Source organism: Excalfactoria chinensis, chromosome 3 (genome assembly GCF_039878825.1).
Source record: "Excalfactoria chinensis isolate bCotChi1 chromosome 3, bCotChi1.hap2, whole genome shotgun sequence".
Taxonomy (NCBI): domain Eukaryota; kingdom Metazoa; phylum Chordata; class Aves; order Galliformes; family Phasianidae; genus Excalfactoria; species Excalfactoria chinensis.
Genome location: NC_092827.1, coordinates 8,575,709 through 8,596,825, shown reverse-complemented (window position 1 = coordinate 8,596,825; position 21,117 = coordinate 8,575,709). Strand labels below are relative to the sequence as shown.

The 21,117-nt window shown below is 43.6% G+C and overlaps 1 protein-coding gene across 8 annotated transcripts in view; it reads right to left on the bottom strand.

The window, feature by feature from the left end:
- Window positions 1-9,127: 9,127 nt before the first annotated feature.
- PUM2 (pumilio RNA binding family member 2) overlaps window positions 9,128-21,117 on the bottom strand; it is a 55,444-nt gene continuing 43,454 nt past the window's right edge. For 4 of the 8 annotated variants that reach the window (XM_072331142.1, XM_072331139.1, XM_072331136.1 and 1 more), the window contains 8 exons: window positions 19,111-19,378; window positions 18,422-18,551; window positions 16,333-16,467; window positions 15,945-16,082; window positions 15,047-15,172; window positions 14,039-14,160; window positions 11,829-12,021; window positions 9,128-11,063 (listed from right to left, as the gene is read on the bottom strand). In XM_072331142.1, the coding sequence (XP_072187243.1) occupies window positions 10,932-11,063; window positions 11,829-12,021; window positions 14,039-14,160; window positions 15,047-15,172; window positions 15,945-16,082; window positions 16,333-16,467; window positions 18,422-18,551; window positions 19,111-19,378 (1,244 nt within the window). In that variant the 3' untranslated portion in view covers window positions 9,128-10,931. The remainder of the gene's footprint in view (window positions 11,064-11,828; window positions 12,022-14,038; window positions 14,161-15,046; window positions 15,173-15,944; window positions 16,083-16,332; window positions 16,468-18,421; window positions 18,552-19,110; window positions 19,379-21,117) is intronic. The other 4 variants (XM_072331137.1, XM_072331140.1, XM_072331138.1 and 1 more) reach the window with 1 other exon arrangement.

Below are 21,117 nucleotides of genomic sequence, written 5' to 3'. Positions count from 1 at the left end.
GTGAGATCCAAGCAAGGAGACATCCCAGCCGCCATGCTGACTGGCAGTCAGCACACAGGGCCTCATCAGCCTTCCTGGCTAATTGCAGCCTGGCAGAGACCAGTTTGGCTGTGCTGGAAGCTCATGGCCATGAGGGTTGCCTCCAGGAGCTGCATGGATGTGCTGGTGGGGCCCGGCAACATATGGATTTCATGCGAGTGTGTGTGTTCAGAAAGACGGCAGATCAAATGTTCCTGTGGTGCTGCTTGCTGGATTTGCTAGAAAACATTTAAAGCTTGCTCGGGATGTTCTGGTCAGGATCTGTGAATGGGGAAGGGGGAAGAACAATGCCGTGTTTGGGAGCCAAGTGTTTGCTGTGACATTCCCGTGCCCTCTGCTTGATCATTGAAGCATGCTAAGTATTGTGGTTTCAGTCAAAAGAGCTCCATGCTGAAAAGCCAGATGAGACTTGTATGGAAAGGAGCTTCTTGGCAGCCCCGCGCTTGGGGGATGATGCGAGCTGGTTGCCTCTGCCCAGTACAGCGGGGCTGTGGGGATTTCCCAGCATTGGATCAAGGGCTTCCAACAGTGCAGTCCAATTGAACTTAGCCTCCCCAGGGACGAGGGGTTGGTTTGAACCGTGTCCTGCCACGGAAAGAGGGGGACGTGTCCAGCCCGCTGCTTCCGCCACCTCCTCAGGCGTGGGGCGAGCAGGAATGGTGGCTGTTGCTGTTGGGCAGCCGCCACCATTCTTCGCAGCGCTCTGCATCGTCCCTTTTGCCCCGTGGATGTGCCAGACAGCAAGCAGAGCTGCCTGCCTGGATCTCCAGGTGCCGGACCCTCCCACAGCGGCATGTGAGGCTGTGGCTGCTGTCACCCTACGTCCTCTGCTCCCTCACATGTGCCCACCAGCAGCTGTGCGGCCTGCGGAGCAGATGACTGCCTCCTCCTCAGCTGAAGTCTGCTGTTGTGTCTCTATAGATGGGTTATGAATGGAGCGTGACCGCATGGACTTGGGTTAGGAGGAGCTGAGTTCCACACCAAGGGCTGTTGTACCTATGGCTTCAAGCTGGCAGACACAGTCACGTCTCAGTGACTTCTGCCATAGACAGACTTGTCTGAGGATGTTACAGCCTTGGGATGAAGAAGGAGAGTACCTTCCTTTGCACACAGTGGGAGGTTAGAAGGTACGAAATGACTGGGGTTGTCCTCAGTGCACAGAGAGCTGCCTCTCCCCTGGGGTTGTGGAGCTGACAGCTCACCACTAATGGGTGCTGTCTCTGGTTGGCCTCCCTGCTGCTCATTGACAGTTTCTCTGTTGCTGCTTTTGTACCAGAGAAAAAACTCTTTGTTTTTTATTTTTTTTTTCCACTCCTTGGTAGCTCAGTTATGCTTTATGCTTTCCACTCCTCTCAGCTGTAATGCACAGATAAGACCTTGAATGAAAGCCTTGAATCCATCGATCACTGGACAGAAGGTAAGAGGGTGCCTTCAGACACGTGGCACTTAGAGGATGCTGAGTGTTGGAGTGGGGTGGAAGATGGGTCTGAAACAAGTGGTGCTGGCTGGTAAGGACATGGAGCACTGTCACTGCAGTTCCCTTCTGTGTCTGGGCTTTTCCTGTGGATGGTTCCTCAGAACAGTGAGCTGGCAATGAGACATCAGGGGCCTGAAGTCTGGGGATGGAAGAGGAAGGATTTGTGTCCTGAAGGCGCCATGCAGAGGTTTGGGCAGCGTGGCTGATAGTCCTGCAGAGACCAGGAGGATCTGAGTTTTATTCCCGCTATCCTGCTGCTTCTCTACCCCTTCCGATTTAAGTCCCTCTGGCCAGCAGTGCTGTTACCTGTTGTTTGTTCTTCAGGATGGCGGTACCAGCTGTTCTTACCTCCTGTTCTGCCTCCTCTGATGCCTTGGTGCATTTTGTGTGGCTGTCAATTTGCTCCGACATAGAAATAACTGTTTCTGACCCTCTTAAGATGCCAGTAGTGGTTTGCAGACAGATCACGTGAAGCCACGCAGCGCGTCTGCATGGTGATATCTGATTGTGCTTGTTCTGTCCGGCCTTCTTCGCAGTGAGTCACACAGCTGTGAGCAGCTCCGTCCGCCTCCCACCTTTCACTGCCAGGAAGTGAGAGCAAAGCCGTGTACCCCGAGGCAGGCAGCACGGAGCTGTGCTGGGCTTCCTTCTCCACGTGATGTTCTAACAGAAGGGATGGCCTTGCTTATTTGGACAAGAAGAAGACTTCTTGCAAAAGCTCTTTTTTAATTTACTTTTTATTTTATTTTTTTCCAGCTTGAACAATGCAGCGTGGAGTTGTCCAAGTGTCAGCGTAGCTGCCGTGCTGGCCTTATAGAAATCAGCTGAGTCCACTTGGCTGCCTCTCCCCAGAATGCAGAGGCTTCTTTTCTTCTCCTCCATCCCCTTTCCTTATATCCTGCTAACTACAACTTGTAGGTAGACACTGAAAACGATGTATCGTTGTGTCTGTGCCACCAGCCAAACACTTCTCATCCCAACTGAGCAGAGCTTCCTTTGGCAAAATCCCAGCTGGCAGTTGTGTGCCACTCTCGTGAAGGCTTTCATAGGCAGCTGTAACAAAACCAGCTGCCTTTCTTTGATGCTGCGTGTGAGAGTCTGGATCCTGCATGTTCGTTACTCAGAGTCTCGGGATGGGATTTGGTGGACAGGTGCATGACAGTCTCCAGAGGGGTTTCCCATTGAGTCCATGGGGTTTGGCTGAAGTTAGGTAGCTGCTGCCCACAAACAGGCTCTCCCCTGTTGCAGCCCTTAAGGGACACGGTTCAGTGGGTGAGGTGGGCTGATGGCTGGACTCCGTGACCTTAGAGGTCTTTTCCAACCTTACTGATGCTGTAATGTGCTGTTCTACCGGCTGGTGCTTTCGCTGTTCAGCTGTCTTGGCACACCAGTCTCATGGCTCTTGGCCTACACAGCCATTTCTCAGAGCACCCACCTGAATAACCACTTCTTAAAACTTACTATTCATTGCCCAGAGAGCCTCCTTAATCCCTCCTGCATTTCTGTGACTCACTCAACTCTGCGGTTAGCTCAGGGTAACTCACCTGCAATGACTAACACTGGCCTGCCATGTGTGATCCCTCAGCCTCTGTGACCCCAAATAATTTGGGCACAGAATGGGGTTTGCTCTGGCACGGGAGCACAGGAAAGATGTGGAGCTGTTGGAGCGGGTCCAGGAGGGCCATGAAGATGATCAGAGGGCTGGAGCACCTCCTCTGTGAAGAAAGGCTGGGGGAGCTGGGCTTGTTCAGCTTGGGGAAGGCTCTGGGGAGACCACATTCATGCCTTCCAGGTCTTAAAGCTTATCAACAGGAGGAAGAGTGACTTTGCACACAGTATTATAGCGAAAGGAAAAAGGGGAACGGCTTTAAACTAAAAGCGAGGAAGTTTAGATTAGATTAGATGTTTGGGAGAAACGTTTAGCTCAGAGGGTGGTGAGGAACCGGCACAGCTGCCCAGAGGAGCTGTGGGTGCCCCCCCACCCAGAGGTGTTCAAGGCCCTGGGCAGTCTGAGCTGGCAGCCCATGGCAGGGGTTGAAATGGGCTGGTTTTGAGGTCCATTCCAAGCCAGCCATTCTGCTGTTCTTTGAAAATGAGCAGAGACGAAGCCATCACCTGCCGTCCTGCAGAAAGGCTGTGATTGATTCTTAGTGCCTTTTAGTGCCTTGATGACTGCTGTGAGAATACAAAATACGGATGGCTGTAATCCTACAGCCTCCCCTGGCAGCACCACAGAGAGCCATTATCTGCCTGAGAGGTGTGGGTTTCAGGTGGAACCAGGTACTTAATCTCTTATCAAAGGACTCCTGTATTTCCTCTGTGTATTCCCTGTTACTGTCTTGGTTTGCCACAGAGGCTGCCGGGTGCTCGAGTAACTCACATAAAACATCAGTGCAGGTTTTCCCTGCGCGATGTTTCTGGCCGTAGCGATTGTACCACGTGCCGTGGAAGGGAGCAATCGGTATTAGCATAAACCAGCACTGTTCTGCTTATTAAACAGTTCAGGATTGAGGTCAAAGACTGCTAACCAAAACGCAGCAGGACTCAGTCCTCAGGAACACGTTCGCAGTGGACCCTCACGCTGTCACAGGCTCGGGTCGGGTGCTTCTGCTGCGTGGGGAATCTGAGTAAGCACACATTGCTGTGGGAGCTCTGCCAGAGCAGGGTTAGCATTCCTGCAGATACAAGCGACGTGATCCTGGAAGGAGCAGATGCCGTCACAGAGCAGTTACGGAGAGAAGGGTCAGGCTGCAGCGCTGGGAAAAATACGGACCTTTTTATCTTCTTCAGTAAGCTGGTGTGAGCTGCACCCCTGCCTTGCTGAGGATCTCTGAGCAATGCTGCTCCTGGGCCAGCATCAGTGTTTTTCATTTACTCCAGCTATCGGTCGTGACTATGCCGTGAATTTCATGTGATGTAACGTACAGGTTTTCTTCCTGATTAGCCAAAAGGATGCATCTTGCTTTAATTATCACCCTTCATTTAGCATTTCGAGGCCACTCGCACATTTCCGCAGATACCGGCTGTCCCGGGGCTGTGTGCAGTCACTCCTCTCCCACATCCCTCCAGGCAGTACCAGTGTCTCAGCCCTCACTGTCAGAGCGTTGATTCACCCATCAGTTCCCCACCCATCCTGTCTCTTCCTCCATCCCGGACCTTCTCACGCATTCAAGAGGCAACGCCTTTGCCCAGCTTCTGTTGTAACCTCACCTGGGAGTGGGGTTGGGGCCATGGTACCCCCAGCACCGTGCTCCTGTGCTGCGGGGATGAGCTGTGTTGGCAAGGCCAACAGGGACAGAGCTCTGTTCGGGTTGCCCTTCAGCATGGTGACTGACCACCACTGCGGGAATGGCTGCCCAGGCGGCAGGCAGGGCAAAAAGCCAGGCAGAGAGCAGGGCCAAGGAGAGTACAGAGGTGGGGAGGTGAAAGGACTGGAAGAAAGGGGAGAGAGGTTCAGGATGGATATCAGGAAAAGGTTCTGCACCAGAGGGCGGTGGGCACAGAACAGGCTGCCCAGGGCAGTGTGCTCAGCCCCGAGCTGCGCGGAGCGAGGAGCTGGACTTGATGATCTTTATGAGTCCACTCCAGCTCAGGATGCCCCTCGATTCTATGAAAGGAGGGGAACAATGGCTGTAATCCTGCCTGGGCAGTGGGGTGGAGTTCTGCCATGCTATCCTACTCATCTATGGATTTTTGCCTTTGCTTTAAGCTTTGCATGGCACGCGTGCGTGCTGCCTGCCCAACTCTGAGCAGTGCTGACTTTGTCACCAACACAGATATTTCAATGGCATTTTTTCCCTCTTTTTGTAATTTTTGAGTTCTTTCTTTAGGTGATCGTGATCTTAGCTATGCTGCCCAGGGAGGCCCGGAGTGAAGGTTTTGCTGTGCCTCTTTATTACTTTTTAAAGATACCAATGGGCTCCCAGGATGCTCCTTCTCTCCCTCTCCCCTCCGCTCGGTATTTATCACCAAGAGATGGTGGTTACATCAGCTTTGAGTATGCACTTTGCCTCACGCTTTGTCTCTCCACTTCTCATCCCATCCTGTTTTGCAGAATAAAGCTGTTCTGACTCCCACCCCTCTGGGCCCACCCCTATCTTTTTGTTCTCTTCCTCCCCTTTTTAACCACTGATGAATGTAAAATTGCTTACTGCTTTCAGGTGCCTTCTAGCCGACGAGAACCTGTATGAAGTATGAGGGTTCACAGTGCTGCTCGCCGGGGATGCCTGCATGCCCTGTCCAGGTGCCTTGGACGCCTCAGGCTGTCTCAGATGGCACCAGACAGACGAGCAGGCAACAGGGCCTGTTCCCAGTGCATGTGTCTGCATGGAAGTGCCCACATCTCAACAGAAATGACTTAACTGGGATGGTGTCTCTCCCAGAGCCTTGCTGATAGTGCTGCTGTGTGATCCTTGTTCCTATCTAAAGGGACAGCAAGAGCTGTGCAGCACCCAAGAAACATGCAGTGAGTGACCTTCAATGCCCCCATCAGATCTCGAGGCTTCCGGCTGCCCAAGTGTGCAAGGATGATGGGTAGGGCTGGATAAGAGCCCCTTTCCCAGCAGGACCCAAACTTGTGGTGCTCCCAAAGTGGGATGAATAATCAAACCCCACGTTCTCATGAGACACATGACATTTCAAGGAAATAGGAGACGTCATGTGAAACCTGCAGTACTTAAGATAGTCGCTTTTCAAACAAAAAGGCTTTTTAAGAGTTGAATGAGATCAGTGTGTAGCCTGGATCTGACAAGGGCTAACTCTGCTCCTTTCATCCCGGCCCTCCACACGGGAGTGGGAAATTGGTTCTGCGGTTGGCATTGAGTTTGTCCTCAGCTCTTCAGCTCAGTTCAGCCCTCTGTAACCCTTGCTTAACAAGTGACTGCTCTGAATGCTCTATCAGCCTCTGGAAGCCAGCTTGTTTGCAACAGTGAAACAGAGAAAACAGTGAATCCTTGCCCAGGACTTCTGCTGGTACCAGCACACGCTCTCCTGGATGCTCTCCTGGACCGAGCCTGTGCAAGGAGGCACTGAGTATACTTCCTGATGCTGTACTGCAGCTCTGATAGAGGAAAGGGGATAAGGATTATCCGTGTGAGCATGCCCTGTGATCAGCAGCCAAGCAGCAAGCCCTCAACAGCCTCCACACCTGAGCTCTGCTGTGCCAGGGAAGGAGAATGGTCTCTTCTTGTCCCCCTTGGGCTTGGCTGGGAGAAGCATGGCAACCGAGCTGGGAAAGGGCTGCGGTGCTGCCAGGAAATCTGAACCCTCTGGGCAGGTCTGGAGCTGAAATGAAGATGGTTAGGGTCTCCAGAACTACTAACATCAGTGAAAGTGTGTACATTTTATATTTATATTGGCTGTTCCTCACAAACTGGAGATCTTTAAGGACTGGTCTCCTTCCTACATTTAGCTGCAACATAAAAAGCCCCAAGGAGCATTTCCAGTATGGTAATGATGGGAGCATGCCGCTCCCAAGATCTGTTTTACATTAACTAAGTCTGGGAGAATCAAGGTGGAGACAAGGATCTCAGGAGCAGAACCTGCCCACTCCCACCTGCATGCTTGGGAGTCATGCTCTGTCTTGTGCTGCTTGTGATGCAACGAACGGCTCAAGCTGTGCTGCAAGCCCAGCCCAAGTTCAGGAGCAGAAAGTGAACCTGCCCAACTCCTTGTGGTTAGGACATACTCCTGTGAAATCAGAAAGGTGGGTTTGAAACCCTGAGGCTGATAAAAGGAAACTAATTCCATCATCTTATTTGCAGGGTGAATTCCCTAACTGCAGAGCTAGCATGCAAAGGAGCATGCTGCATCCAAAGGGCTGGAGGAGGAAATGACTGCAGATCAGCCCCGTCAGCATGCTGCCACGCAGCCTGTCACAAGGAAAAACTGCCTGTTCTTTACAGTGGAGTAAGAGAAACTGTAGCTGCCTCTTAATTGCCATCAGCATTCAAGAACTTCTAGGTGTTCTGGCCTCAGAAGCTTCGAGAATCCCTGTACTCCACTGAAATAACAGTTCCAGTGATGGAAGGATATTATGGCTGCTCTGTCCTTAATGGACTACTTCAGAGGACTGGTTTAATAGCAACAAGCAAACCTACCCCGCTGCAGTTAAGACCCTTCACTCCCCAGCTTAAGCCATGATTGGTCCTTCGAGAGAAATCCTGAGCAGTAACTAAAGACTGTGGATCCCATAATGACAGAGCAGCCAACAATCGTGGCCTTCACAAATGCTCAAGAACTCACCGTGCTCTCAGTGGTGTAGGAGATACCACAAAGCTGTAGCCTTATCCAGCCCTCAGTAAACACTTTTTGTAGCATGATATGAAGGTTTGCAGCTCAGAACTGACCTCTGGAAATGTAATGATCTCATACCGGGTTCTCACATAACTGGCTGACTCTCATCTGATCGCAGAAACAGAATGGGGTGCCTCTGCAAAGTTTGCAAGCAGACAAGTCACAAAGCTGAGAACAAAAAGAACGGCTGGTTTCCTAGAGGAAAAACACAAGACCAGATGTATTTCACACAGTGTTATTAACACATTTTCATTTTGATTTTTACAGTATATACACGTGAACATTACATTATTTAATATGAGCCACCTGGAGTCAAACCTAATCAAACTGGTCCATAAACAGTCTATATCAAAAAGCGGTATTTTAGCCAAAAAAAAAAAAAGAAGTCTAGTGGTTCTACCCAAAGCCTAAAATAGCTGAAACCCAGTGATTTTCATGTTCCTGGATATAATTTGTGCAAAATGGTAATTTAGGAGAGCAAGTGGAGGATTATTTTCAAGGTACTGAAAGCACTAAGGATGTAGTTACGGGACTGATTCAATTCAACAATGGCATGAGTGCTACAGGGACAAAGTACTCAGACATCACCGGTATGTGCCTGGACATTCCCAAAAGCCTAATTTAACGTCTCACACGTCAGAGAATGTCAGCTCTGCAGATAATAACAGACAGTGTTTGTACACAGGATAAAAATACTCACTGAGGAGAATTAACGCGTTCAAGTAAGTTGCTCAAGTGCCATCCTTTGTGTGGCTACGGGAAAGCCCTGGCTCCAACGGCAGGGCCTGTAACTCTTGAAAGGAACGTTGTGAACTGCCATTCAAAAACGACTTGGCAATCAAAGATGAGGTTATTAACGATAACTTGGCCCGCTACATCACTTGATGCAGGCATTACGTGACAGATGCAGAAACGACGGTAGGCCAGAACACACTTCCCCGTTTGCCTATTTGTGACTTAAACGCTATCACAAAAAAAGAAAAAAAGGTAGCAACTCAGATGTATGCTTTAAAAAGACTCACGTAAACCTGATACCAAGAATAACAGAACTCCCTACACGAGTTTACACCACCACTATTTTCCTTCCTCAGAGCCCTACAGCTGCAGCCTTTTATTTATCAATGCTCAAAAACTGCTTTCCATCCATCCTGGTGATCACAACTTCCGCTCACACCCTCCGAGTGAATGTTTTACACAAAATACTTACTTCAACAACATACAAAGCACTTTCTTTATCTTTCAGAAACTGAATATACAAAGTAAGCTTTTTTTTTTTTTTTCTTTTTTTTCTTTTTTTCCAAAATATTTCCATAGGCAAAGGATTAAAAAGGATTTTAATTATACACATATGGTCACAACTCTGCCTTAAAAAGATCATTGGGAAATGTACATAAGGCCGCTTGTAAATGTACATCATCTCATGTTACTGTTACAATGTCGTATGTCCAGAGAAAAAAATTGACAGTATCATACATATTTGCTTTACGCTGGGAGAAGGCTATTCAAAAATACAGTACTCTTCTGTACAAAAAAAATCATGCCACATTTATTAAGATGGAAGAAGCACTGGTTTCTGCAATAACCAAAGGTTTCAGTCCACTTCTTTCTCACCACGCTTATTATCCCGACTTAAAATTTGAACAGATTGATTTCCCAAGGCGTCCATATGAATGGAACCAACAGCTTACGTTGTAAACAAAACAGAATGTTTCTCACAATAGTTAAAAAAACAAAACAAAACAAAAAAGCTGGTTCGTATTTCTGAAACCATATAAAGATAGAATTTAAAAAAATCACTCTGAATTTGCTGAAATAAATTTACATTATACAACACTATATGCCAGGGGGAAGAAAGGGGGACGGGGATGTGAATATACACTAAAATGCAAATTTTCGTCCCAAAAAAGGGTAAAACAAATTACATTTACAGCATGAAGGTTTACAAATGTACATCTGTACAACCAAGGTAAGCGTCACTACTAAATTAGCAAGGCTTGTAATAAACATCGAAACGAGATTTGTTTTCAAACTGTAAACTTACACCTATTAACTACACGTATACAATGCATATATTTATAGGAAGCAAAAAAGCTATCAGGATATTTAATCAATCATGCTTAAATGTTGAGCTATCGAGTTTACTTTTCAGTGGCCCCTCTTCTCTTCATCAATATCTATTTTGTTTCTTTGCATCTACAGTGAGAAAGCAAAACAAACGCTCAACGCTTTCCAATCCTTACAATTCTATATGCAAAATAAAAAAATACAAATCTCTACTCTTCCTGCGTTGTAAAACTGACTGTAAAGTTAATACAGGTTCACTCCTCTTCCAACAGCGTGCTTTACGCAGTGGATGTACCACCGCCATTCCGTTCCTCTACCTTGTACAGCCATTAAATATAGAAGTATATACAGCACTGTTGTTCTTGATACATTGCTAGAGAAAACCTAAGGGCACTGATTAAAAAAGAAACAACTGTCCACAGCGAGTGGTGAAAATCGTCTTTTCAGGTTCCCGTTGCTTTGCTGTTCTCTGCTTTAGGTTGCTGTGCCCCGTTCCTTATTTGATAGGACGTTGTGAACCACCAAAATACAACTTAACTTTTCGACATGTTAAATAATGTTTATGCAGCTGATCGATTTTAATCTGGTATAAAAGACTTCACACGAAAGGGAAAAATAAGGATCGATTCTATATACAGCTCTATAAATCTGTTGTGCTATGATGTTGGGTAGACCTACCAGATTGCAAGCCAGTGTATTAAAAGAATACTGTACTTTTTCCCTTTAAAAACTATTTCAGTGACTTTACAAGGTAAAAATTTACAAAATATGTGACAGCTATTTTGATACAATTACATCATATACAGGCGTTCTGTGCTTTGCCAGCCATCCAATCTGATAGGTCTCCTGATCAGGGCTGGAGGATTTTTTTTTATTATTATTATTATTATTTTTTATAATTCACTCCCCAAAAATATACAAAAGAATAAAAATTTTACAAATGGATGAACAAAGTCAATAAATAGATTTAAAAAAATCAGAACATTTATAGTTAAGTTGTATGTTTTGATCATTCACAATAAAATTCTTCCATTTCCTTCCTTGTTTTTTTTGCCTTTTACAGCATCCCATTTGGTGGTCCTCCAATCGGCCCCAGATCAGCACTGTTCTTCAGGTAATACTTTTCCAGCTTCGCCAGAATGTGTTTGCCGTAGGTATATTTACGCAGAGTTGTGATGTGGGGTCGAATCTGCAGGAAGAAACTTGTTATTTTTTTTCTTCCCTCACACACTGGAAGGAGTCGCTACGCCTGTGAGCAATCAAAACATCAAACAAGAAGCAGCCCATCTTTTCACGTCTATGGAAGCTTCCGGAAAGATGCTAAATGGGTGGTGTTGCATCACCAACCAACTGATGTACCTCATCTAAGTATTCAGCTGATGACTCCACTTTTGTTTTCACATTTCAGAACATGGATTTCTTCAACAAATGACTAACAAAGGAATATACTCCATGTTCAACAGCCTAGGGCTATTTAACATTGTAGTTCCTCTCTGGACATTCCTAACTAGAAGACGTGCCCAAATGTTAGCAATTATAAGGATGATCTTTGGATGTATATATATATTTTTTTGCCATGGACAAAGAGAGGTGGGATAGGACGACAAGTGCAGAGCTCTTTGTTACCAGCAATAAGAGAGACCCATATTTCTTCTGTTACGTCAATAAGTGACAAATTGATTGTTTTCAGTTGAAAACGATTTTCACAGAAAAGCTGACATAAAGAGAGGATACGAAAATCATCTTTGAAGACTGTTCTACAGGTTCACATTTTTAGCTTGCAGAAAAGTGCTCAGAGGCCTAAATATGTTGTGCCCCACTAATATCCCGTCTACGCACTAAGTTCTGGATTATGGATTTTAGTTTTAACTGCAAAAGGAAAAGAATTCTAACAGATAAAGTAGTGTAATTGTGGAGAAATTTTCGGAGTCAATGGAACTACACTAAAACGTACCTTGTGCATTATTATCTTCCGCTGAGCAGGTTCAGCCATATCAATCATCTTCTGCACAACATAGTTGGCGTACTGGTCCTTCATCATGGTGTATAAGGCACTGTGAGGACCATCATTCTGGCAGCAGACTTCATCAATAAGTAAAGCTCTTTCAGCACGAGAAGCATGAGTTACACATTTTTCTACCACGTTGCTGAAAAACAAGACAAATGGATTCTGTTACTTGATACGTAACATTCTTCCACGTAGCAATTTTAAGGTTATATGAACACTGAAGTGCCTTAATACCACTGTGGAGTTCATTTTAAATACATGACATTCCAACTTCTAAATCTTTACTTTCTAATAGCTGAGGAAAGGATTATATCCAAAAGTCATCTTCTGATACTTAAGAGGAATGACTGTATGAGGACTGCTCTGAAAGTAATGCCTCCTATTTTGTTATGTTGGCCACGACTGCAGAGGCAGATGTTAATGGAGCAGCAGATGCTGAACCTTCCCACCAACATCCCGTTACATGTTGTTGCTGTGTGACAGATGGCAGCAGAGGGGCAGTCTGACAGAATGGCATCTGAAACGGAAGTATGGATGAAGCTAAGGTGTGTCACTGAATTCCTCCTTGTGGAAAAAACAGCACCCACTGACATTCATTCACACTTGCTGAACATTTATGAAGACCCAACAGTGGACTTGAGCACACTGAGGTGATGGGTGGTGCGTTTCAGCAGCGGTGACAGCAACACAGAAGACAAGCCATGTTTCAGACAGCCATGGAACCCAGACAGACCATCAACTCTAACCACTAAGTGGCAATGATGTCTAGGCTGAATGCTTGAGCTTCCAAAGCGAGGCCACTGCCAATCTTGGATGGACTGTCCCTCCTCACACACCACATAGTCTGAATTTGGATCCTTCTCACTTTCATATGCTTGGGCTGACGGAAGATAACACTGCTTAGGCAACATTTTCCCAGCAATAATGCCATCATAGCAGCTGTGAAACAGTGGGTCATCACCACTTGTGCACAACATGTTGAAAAATAGCACTATGTAGCTGAGAATATTCACTATCAAACAGTGTTATTTGCGCTCTTTGTATTGGTTGTAGCTTACATGGAAATAGGTAGGAGGCATTATTTTCAGAGTGACCTATACAGATACACTGGGCTTTGAGTTGTGTTTGTATTCTAGTATATCTGTTTTTATCTATGGACCACTTTAGGATGTAAGAGAGAAAGGCAGATACGAAGCACTCCATTTTTTGGAATAAAGAATCTTTTCCAGATCATGCCGAGATCTGAGAAACTTTCAAATATTTACTTATGTAGATGAAGTCCATGACTTGCAGATATCTCAGAAGCCAAAAATACCATCAATGACTGTAAGCCAGCAACAAAGTGATTCTTATCCTAGGTCTGTACTTTAGAAGTTAAGCAAGTTCAAAGAGAACACGAATAGTTCAAAGTAAGCAAAAAAAAAAACAAACAAGTAAAATAAAATCCAGACAAAGCTGCTACTTTGCATACTACTGATTTTTAAAACAAATACCTCCCAAAAAACACCAGGCATTTCTACTTAATGCTGATGGCAAAGTTAATCTCACTGTGTCATCCAGGATGAATTCTGAAGCATATTTTCCATTGCAAAAGGCACATACATCGATGTCCCGGTAAAAAACATTTAAGGATTATTCTTAAGCTCTAATTTTAGAGTAGTTCATAGTCTCTGAGTATTCCTAGCACGTTAAATTCTTGTCAGGCTTACGCAGCACTTTTACAGCTAGCCTTTTTATTCTTGGAAATTGCTTGACTGGACTGATAAGACAGTGAGGAAGTCCCAGCTCATCAGCAGCAGATTCTCACGCAGCTTTCAGGACAGCTTTTCAGCTGGCTCTGGTCATCCTAACATGCCTCCCCCTGGGGTCTGGGAGTCTCTTTCCTGGACTTACAGAGAGTGAATGAAAGACACTCCAAAAACCCATGACATCTCATTTATTTCACTCAGAACAGCACTTCCCCTGTCCCCCAAATCTGATATTTTGCAGGGGATAAAGCCCCACTACTGTCCACCCCTGTACAACCACAAAATATGAGAAAACATGTTACACATGGGGTAAAATATCATATCCTTTTTGAAACACGATAAAAACAAATCCAACGCTACAACTTCAAAAGGTCAGTGAACCTTTAATGTAAGAAAGCTGTGCAATACCTGGCAAATTTGTGCTGACTCAGAGCTAGAACTTTTCCTCTGATTTCTGACACTATTTTACTCTTGTCTTCAGGCCGACCGTGCTCCAGTACGTGTTGGATAACATAATTTCCGTATTGATCCTGAAAATAAGATGACTTCAATTTTCTTTTGTGTTCAGACCAAGTCACACACACAGACTTTTGTTTATTTGTGGCTACTAAATTGACATGAAAAACAGAAATGATCTGTAGAAATGGCATTTTGCTAGAGTATCTCATATCCTCCTAAAGAAACAAGGCTTCAAAATTAGTATCATTATTCTCTATCAGCTCTCATACCTCCCTGAACTTTGGTTCCCCACAACAATTACAGTTTAACAGAGATTTCACATACAAAAATCTACTGAGAAGTAACGTAGGCTGTGAACACGAAGCAAAAGGCAGTTCTTGTCTTTTCTCGTGTGGGAATTCCTACCGAACAACATCAATCCCTTCCAGTATTTAAAACAGACTCAATTTCAAAGTCATTTATTTTGTTCATTTGAGACCAAGACAGGAACTTTTGTATGAGGTCTTTGGCCCAGCCTTCTTTTAGAAAAGATGTTGTTCCAGCATCTATTTGTGCCTGAGTATGCAGAATTTGTACTTTTGACAACAGATTTGTGTTTAGGCGTTATCAGAAGTTGTCTGAAGGACAGCAGAGCGAATCAAGATAAACTACAAATAGGGGAACTTTGCAATCCAAAAAATACAGCCACAAACACAGCAAACTAAACCTGTGCATTTACAACGTATACTTGAAGCTACAGCCCAAAGTGTAAGAAAAAGGCTTTTTATATCTTCTTTGCCTCCCAACTTCCAAATTGATTTTCATTAAAACTATGGAAGGAAAAAAAGACAAAAATCAATATCTACAACGCTAAAAAGAGGCAAATTCATTTAAGCTATTTCATATTGACACAGGAATTAATTATGATGATACAAATAAGCTCTACAAGGCATCAGCGAAAGGAATGCACACACTGACCTGCACCAGTTGTTCCGTGTGCTGATGTAGTTCTTCTAAGATTGGCAAGGTCTGCTCGGCAGTGCAGTGCTCCAGAATACGCTGAATTACTCGACAGCCATATGGATGAGTTGAAAGCACAAACACCTTAAAACAGAATTGCAAACTGAAGTCAAACCCAGCTGAAGCTCACAGATGCACCAACAACATCATGTTCAAAATGGAACTGAACCTGCCAACTACTTTTATTAAAAATATACAAGCTTTCACTGCTAATATCAGAATTCCACCTCCTTTTTTCTTTTGTGTCAAGTGCAAACCATACAGCTACCTAAGCACACCAGTTTCCAATACGTTCCTAGCCCACTTAGGTGCAAAGAAAATCTTGAAACTCTGATCCTTAATTATGCACTGTTCACCTTTAAGTGTTCCTTTTAACTCTGGTTTTCATTTCCAAGTTAAAGATCTTGCTTTCTGCAGAAAGGAGTTCAATTACTGCAGCTAATATTGATGACTTTCACATCCCCCGTTACATAGATAACATCCACAAATTAAGCATTATAAACATACAGTCACAATCCCACTTACTGCCTTTTCCTTACTTCTCTCCAAGTCAGGTTTGGATAAATTCAAAATATTTAAGGCTCTTTATTGGTCAGAACTGAATACAAGATTCAGACAGTGTGCTTTTTAAAGCACATCCGAAGAGGTTTTCTAGAGCTTCACCACCAACATTCATCTTTTTTAAAGCATCTTAACCAGCTGTTAACATCTTTTCCATCTTACCATTCTTTCTTTTGCTCCAGTTTAATATTAGCGGACTGTAAGTGAGCCAAACGCTACCTGCTCTATGCGAACAACACCAAAAGCAAATTGCAAATCAAAGCAAGTCTACAGAAAAGTGAACCGTTAACACTACCTGTCCTTTGAATGCATCAATGATGAACTGCAGTGACTGCGGCTGAACGCACTCAATACACTTTTGCACAACGTGGTTCCCATTTTGATCTTTCACACATTTCAGAACGTGACCATCCAGCTCTTTCACCATTTCGTTCTGGAAAAAAAAGATAAGCTTTGTCTTCACAGTGATTTTTTTCCCCTCAAAAGGGTATTTCTTCATAGCAATTGTTCATTTTGCTATTTACCAGTCATCTACATGCGTATCTCAACACTTTAGTTCAACTGTTTTTGGTCTCAAGACCTTTTTATAATGAAGGGAATGATCAACAATTTAAGCAAATAAAAAAGGAGGGTGAAATTAAACTGAAACAAAATTAAAAGATATATATATTGTTCTAACTTACAATTACCTGCTGGTCAGGTGAGATAGACTCGAGTGCTTTCTGAATCACACGACAACCATACATCTGTAGGGCTAATGGCAGAACATGACCACGTATGCGTGTCGCCAGGGCTAACTTTTGATCCAGGCTTCCAAACTAGAAGAAAACAAATACGCTGTTAAAAAAAGAAGGCATGAAGCATGCTGGAATTCAAATAACAGAGTAAGAATGTTCATGATATGTTAAAGATTTACCGCGCCTTGGGTGCTTTTCCCCTTTACTTCTGATGTGTATATTTACCAGAAGCTTTTATTATTATTATTTTCCCTAAAATTCAATATTTTGTAGTATTCTTCATCCCGGTACAATGTCTGCTTTCAAATGCATGACTTTTAAGGACAGCAGAACAGAATTAATTAGTTTGTACTTGACTAATTGTAGGAATAGAGATTAACATTTAGAATGAAACACCCCGCTTATTGAGACAAATGTTATCAGCCAAATTAATTACACCAGATTATTGTAACATAGTAACTCGAATCACGTTTTCTCCAGGATCTCAGACTTGTACTGGTCATTTTACCTTGCAGTAAGCTGTAAGAGGAGAAAGAGGAAACAGAAAAAAGCAGCAGCTGTCCCTACAGCAGCTCCATGCCATACTTCATGTGCACTGAAGGATCATTCCTAACATGAGAATTTTGGATAACTAAGAAATAACATGGGTTTTGCTTTGGGCTTTATACACTGACTGTATAAGTGTATAATTCAACCAACATTTTTCAGCAGTACCTGATTCTTGTCCATTTTATTCCCTCTACGGTGCAAAGTGCTGTTTAACAGAGAAGCCACCAATTCGGCTTCAGAATAATGTAAACTTGTTGGAAATGTTTCCAGCCTGGTCAGTTCCCACAACCCTCTGGCCAAGCCACACAAACTGGTGCGCTGCCAGAAGCGAGACAGAGGCTGTGCTGCAAGAGTCCACACAGGAGTCACGGGCTGGGCTGCATCTCTAACTTTCATGCAGCATTGCTGAGATCTGTTAAACCCCATACCTGTAGGCAGCTGAAGCCCTGAAAAAAGCTCAAACAAAACCTACTTCCTACTTAAACGATCACACTACACCTAAGGGTTTATCTATTTTCTTCAGAACTCTTACATAAAATTAAGAAGAAAATAACTGTCAACAATTATCTATTTACCCACCCACCCAACCTGACATCAGGGAGAAACAAAAGCAGTAACTGCTAACAGACGAGCAATATCAAGGACCTGCGTACTGGATGTCAGCCACTTCTTAGAAGTTATTCTGACTTTGCAAAAGGAACATTGAGACAAAAGAACAAGCACGCTGTTTGGTAGATTACTCATTACTAATTAATCCCTATGCACAGCCCGCACCTTATTCTTATTGAACTATTTTTTTGTTATTAGACAAAAACGTGCCATCTTCGCCACATAGTTGGTATGGTCCTTGATGTAGCGTCCACTGTGCTACATACCATTTCTACATGTAGTTCCTGTTCTATGAGCAGGCATCGCCTTTTCTTTTCTCCAAAGGCAGAATCTTGCAGCCTTTTGACAGGTTTTGTCTACCGCATCGTTTGCAATTTAAAAGAAAACCAAACAAGCCTATTTTAAATACCAGCTGAACTCAAAATCTGTCTCAATCCGCGTTCCTTTATACACAGCACTGGACAAAGTTCAACACATCTTTTCCTTTGGGTGCAAGAGCATTTTCCAGTCCTGCTCTAAGTCAACATGCAAGTATCCTTCAATACTGATACAAACATCCTTCAAAACTTTGTGTTCCCCACCATCTGCCTAAAGCCTCTGTAAATTAAGCTAAAAGACTTGCAAAGTCCAAGCGTGCAGCCTACACTGTTCGCTAACATGTGCATCACCAAGGCAGAGAGAAAAACACGCCTATAATCCTCAGGTCTGTTATGAATAAAGCAGGGGGAACAGAAGAGAAAACACATGCGACTCTCGGGTTCTGTATTGAGAGTCCAGTAGAAATCTGCTCTAAGGATAAGAAAGAATAATTAAATTTAATCAGACTTCACAGTTTTTCATTCATGTTTTTGTTCATATACTCAAGCGTTATTCTTACCTCAAAGAACTTCTGTATCACGTAGTTTCCAAACACATCAGTCATCAGTTGATACGCTGCTTGCAAGATCTCGTTAAACACCATCTGGCGCTCAGCTGGAGTAGCTCGCTCCAGCTTTTGCTGTATAAATCTAAGTGCAAAAAAATGTACATTATGCTTTACATGAACAACAGGAAAACCTCTCAAAACACCGCTTCAATGAGACACCTCAATGTTCTGGAGCAAGTATAAAACATTATAAAACTTATTAAAACGAAAGTAGTGCCTCTGCATATGAAAGAATGCAGCTTAGTATAATGATCCCTAAAAACTTTCATTTGAAAAGCATTAAAAGATGAAAAGAATAACAAAATACCTGATGATGTATTGTTGAAAAAATGTTTTTTACGTTCCAGACACCAGATATTTTGCTTTCTTAATCAACACCTTTCTGATACTTATATACTAGAGTTTACAAGTTGAGTTATAAGGCTACTTCTAACCTGAATACTTCTACGAGCAGCTACATTTACACTACCTTTAAAATGAAATTCCCTCGAAAAGCAAAAGGTCAACGTAAGAGCACAAATTCCAATTAATGGTACTTTTGTATTAAGACGACTCCCAGCTCACTCAAATGTTTCACATTAACGCGACAACATCAAAGCAGTAAAACACTCTTAATTGATTAACCTCACGATGGTAATTACCTAGAACCATGCTGATCTTGAGAAAATTCAACAATATGTCCAATAAGGTCTCTTAGTTGAAGATTAGGGAAACGATTATTTCGGAAATCTTCCAGCAATCGACTACGTCCAGAAGGCATAATGTCAGACCTACTGTAACGAAGGCGTGAAGGAGGGAAGAGCTGACTGGTGGAGCTAAAAAGACTGGAGGTACTTGCTGCACTGCGATACTTTGCTTCTGCTCCGGGTGCTGCAGAAATATAGCGACCACTACCATTTGTGAGTCCTCCTACAAGGAAGCGGTTTTGTCAGTAAAAGCCATAAGGAAAATAAACAACAGCAAAACATCAAGTGTACTAGAACTACAGATACCCTGGAGCCAAAGGAAACAACAGTGCTGCCTCGTTACTTGTATTTACCTCATTTTGAACTGAGGAGTCGGATAGCTTTATCTTACAAGAAATAAAGCCATTCTCCTCCTCGTTTTTTGTGAGGGGCACCAGGAAAAGACATCTCATTAGAAAGGACGTCTCATTAGAACATAATGAAGCAGGTCACGTGGCCACCCGCTCAGGCCTACAGACACATTAGAACTGGGTGAGCCTTAGCTTAGTGGGCAGATTTCCACTTCATGAGCAACAGTGATTCATACTCTTGTTAGTAGCAGTAGCCAATTGTGTCAAAACAGACCATGAAATCTGAACTACCCTTCAGTCCCTACTGAGGTACCTTTCTGTCAGCTTTTAGAGTGAAAGGGTGTTTTTGGGAAGGCACGTGATGCCTCTTGTCATTCTGTACCTGTTCTGCAGGAAATGTGATGACTTCAGCATCCCAGGCTTTCAATCTGGTACCTCTCTGTAAGCACTAAATACATCAAATTTCAAAGCAGGTAAACAAAGACCTCTACTTAGTTCTAAAATAGCCAAAGATACATTAAACTCAAGTTCCTTTTAAAACATCAACTCCTTGCCTTGTGAAAACATGCACCCCTCACTATGCCTCCACTTTACTTACTAAGAACTGAACTTGCTTAGGTCCCATTCCTTCACTCTCTGTCCCATCAACAGCTGCCATCTCACAGCCCTGTGCTTTTTCTCTTCTCACATTCTGCTCTCCCATCAGTAAATTAGCCACAATGCCACACTCCCTTCTAAAGCAAGCAGCAATCATCATCATAACCACAAAACAACTCATCTTTTGCAACTACACTATGATTTTTCAAAGGGATACTGCTACTATAACACACACAGACTATAACAGCCCAACTCTACTACTGCAAAAAAAACACCAAACTAGAATTACTGCGTATGACTTGGAAAAAAAACCTGTTTCACAACAAATTATCTATGAAGTACAGAATCTGAAAATCCTTTCAAAGTAAACAGAAGTGCCTGTACTTGAATTTCAAACAAACTGCAGTATGTGCTGTTGGAGTGGTGCTCTAATACAAAATGCATTCAAAAAACCCTATCAGCTGACAGTGCCCTAGCCAAAGCCTTCTGTTGACTCCAAGTATGCATAAGGCCAGGCTACAGCGGAGTTACAGCGCACTGCTAACAGATCAATGGCTAAAGTATCTTTTATGAAAGGTCAGATCAGAATCCCAGCACGCAGTACATTGGTGTGCTGCACGTAACACCAAGCAGCACTTTATTGCCTTGCAAGGGATTATGCTCCAGAATAACAGTATTAATTATGTTTTCAGAATTCAGTGGTAAGAATCAATGAAGAATCAGTAAATGATTCATGTCCCACACTAGTTGGTTGTGGTTTTCTTTTAATATAACAATTAAAGCCTTTTAATTCCTTATAGCCAGAATTCCTTATAGCCAGTTGTAACTATCACTTTTAGTTTCTGATAATCACTATTTCCAGAAGAGATGACAGTGACATCCGAATGGACAAAACAGAAACCCAACATTCTGCAGGTGAAGCAGGATGCAGATTACAGTGGATTTTCTAGGAAGAGGCTTCTAAACAACACGGAGATTAAGCTGCTGAAAAAGCGGAAATTGGGGTGCAGGCTCT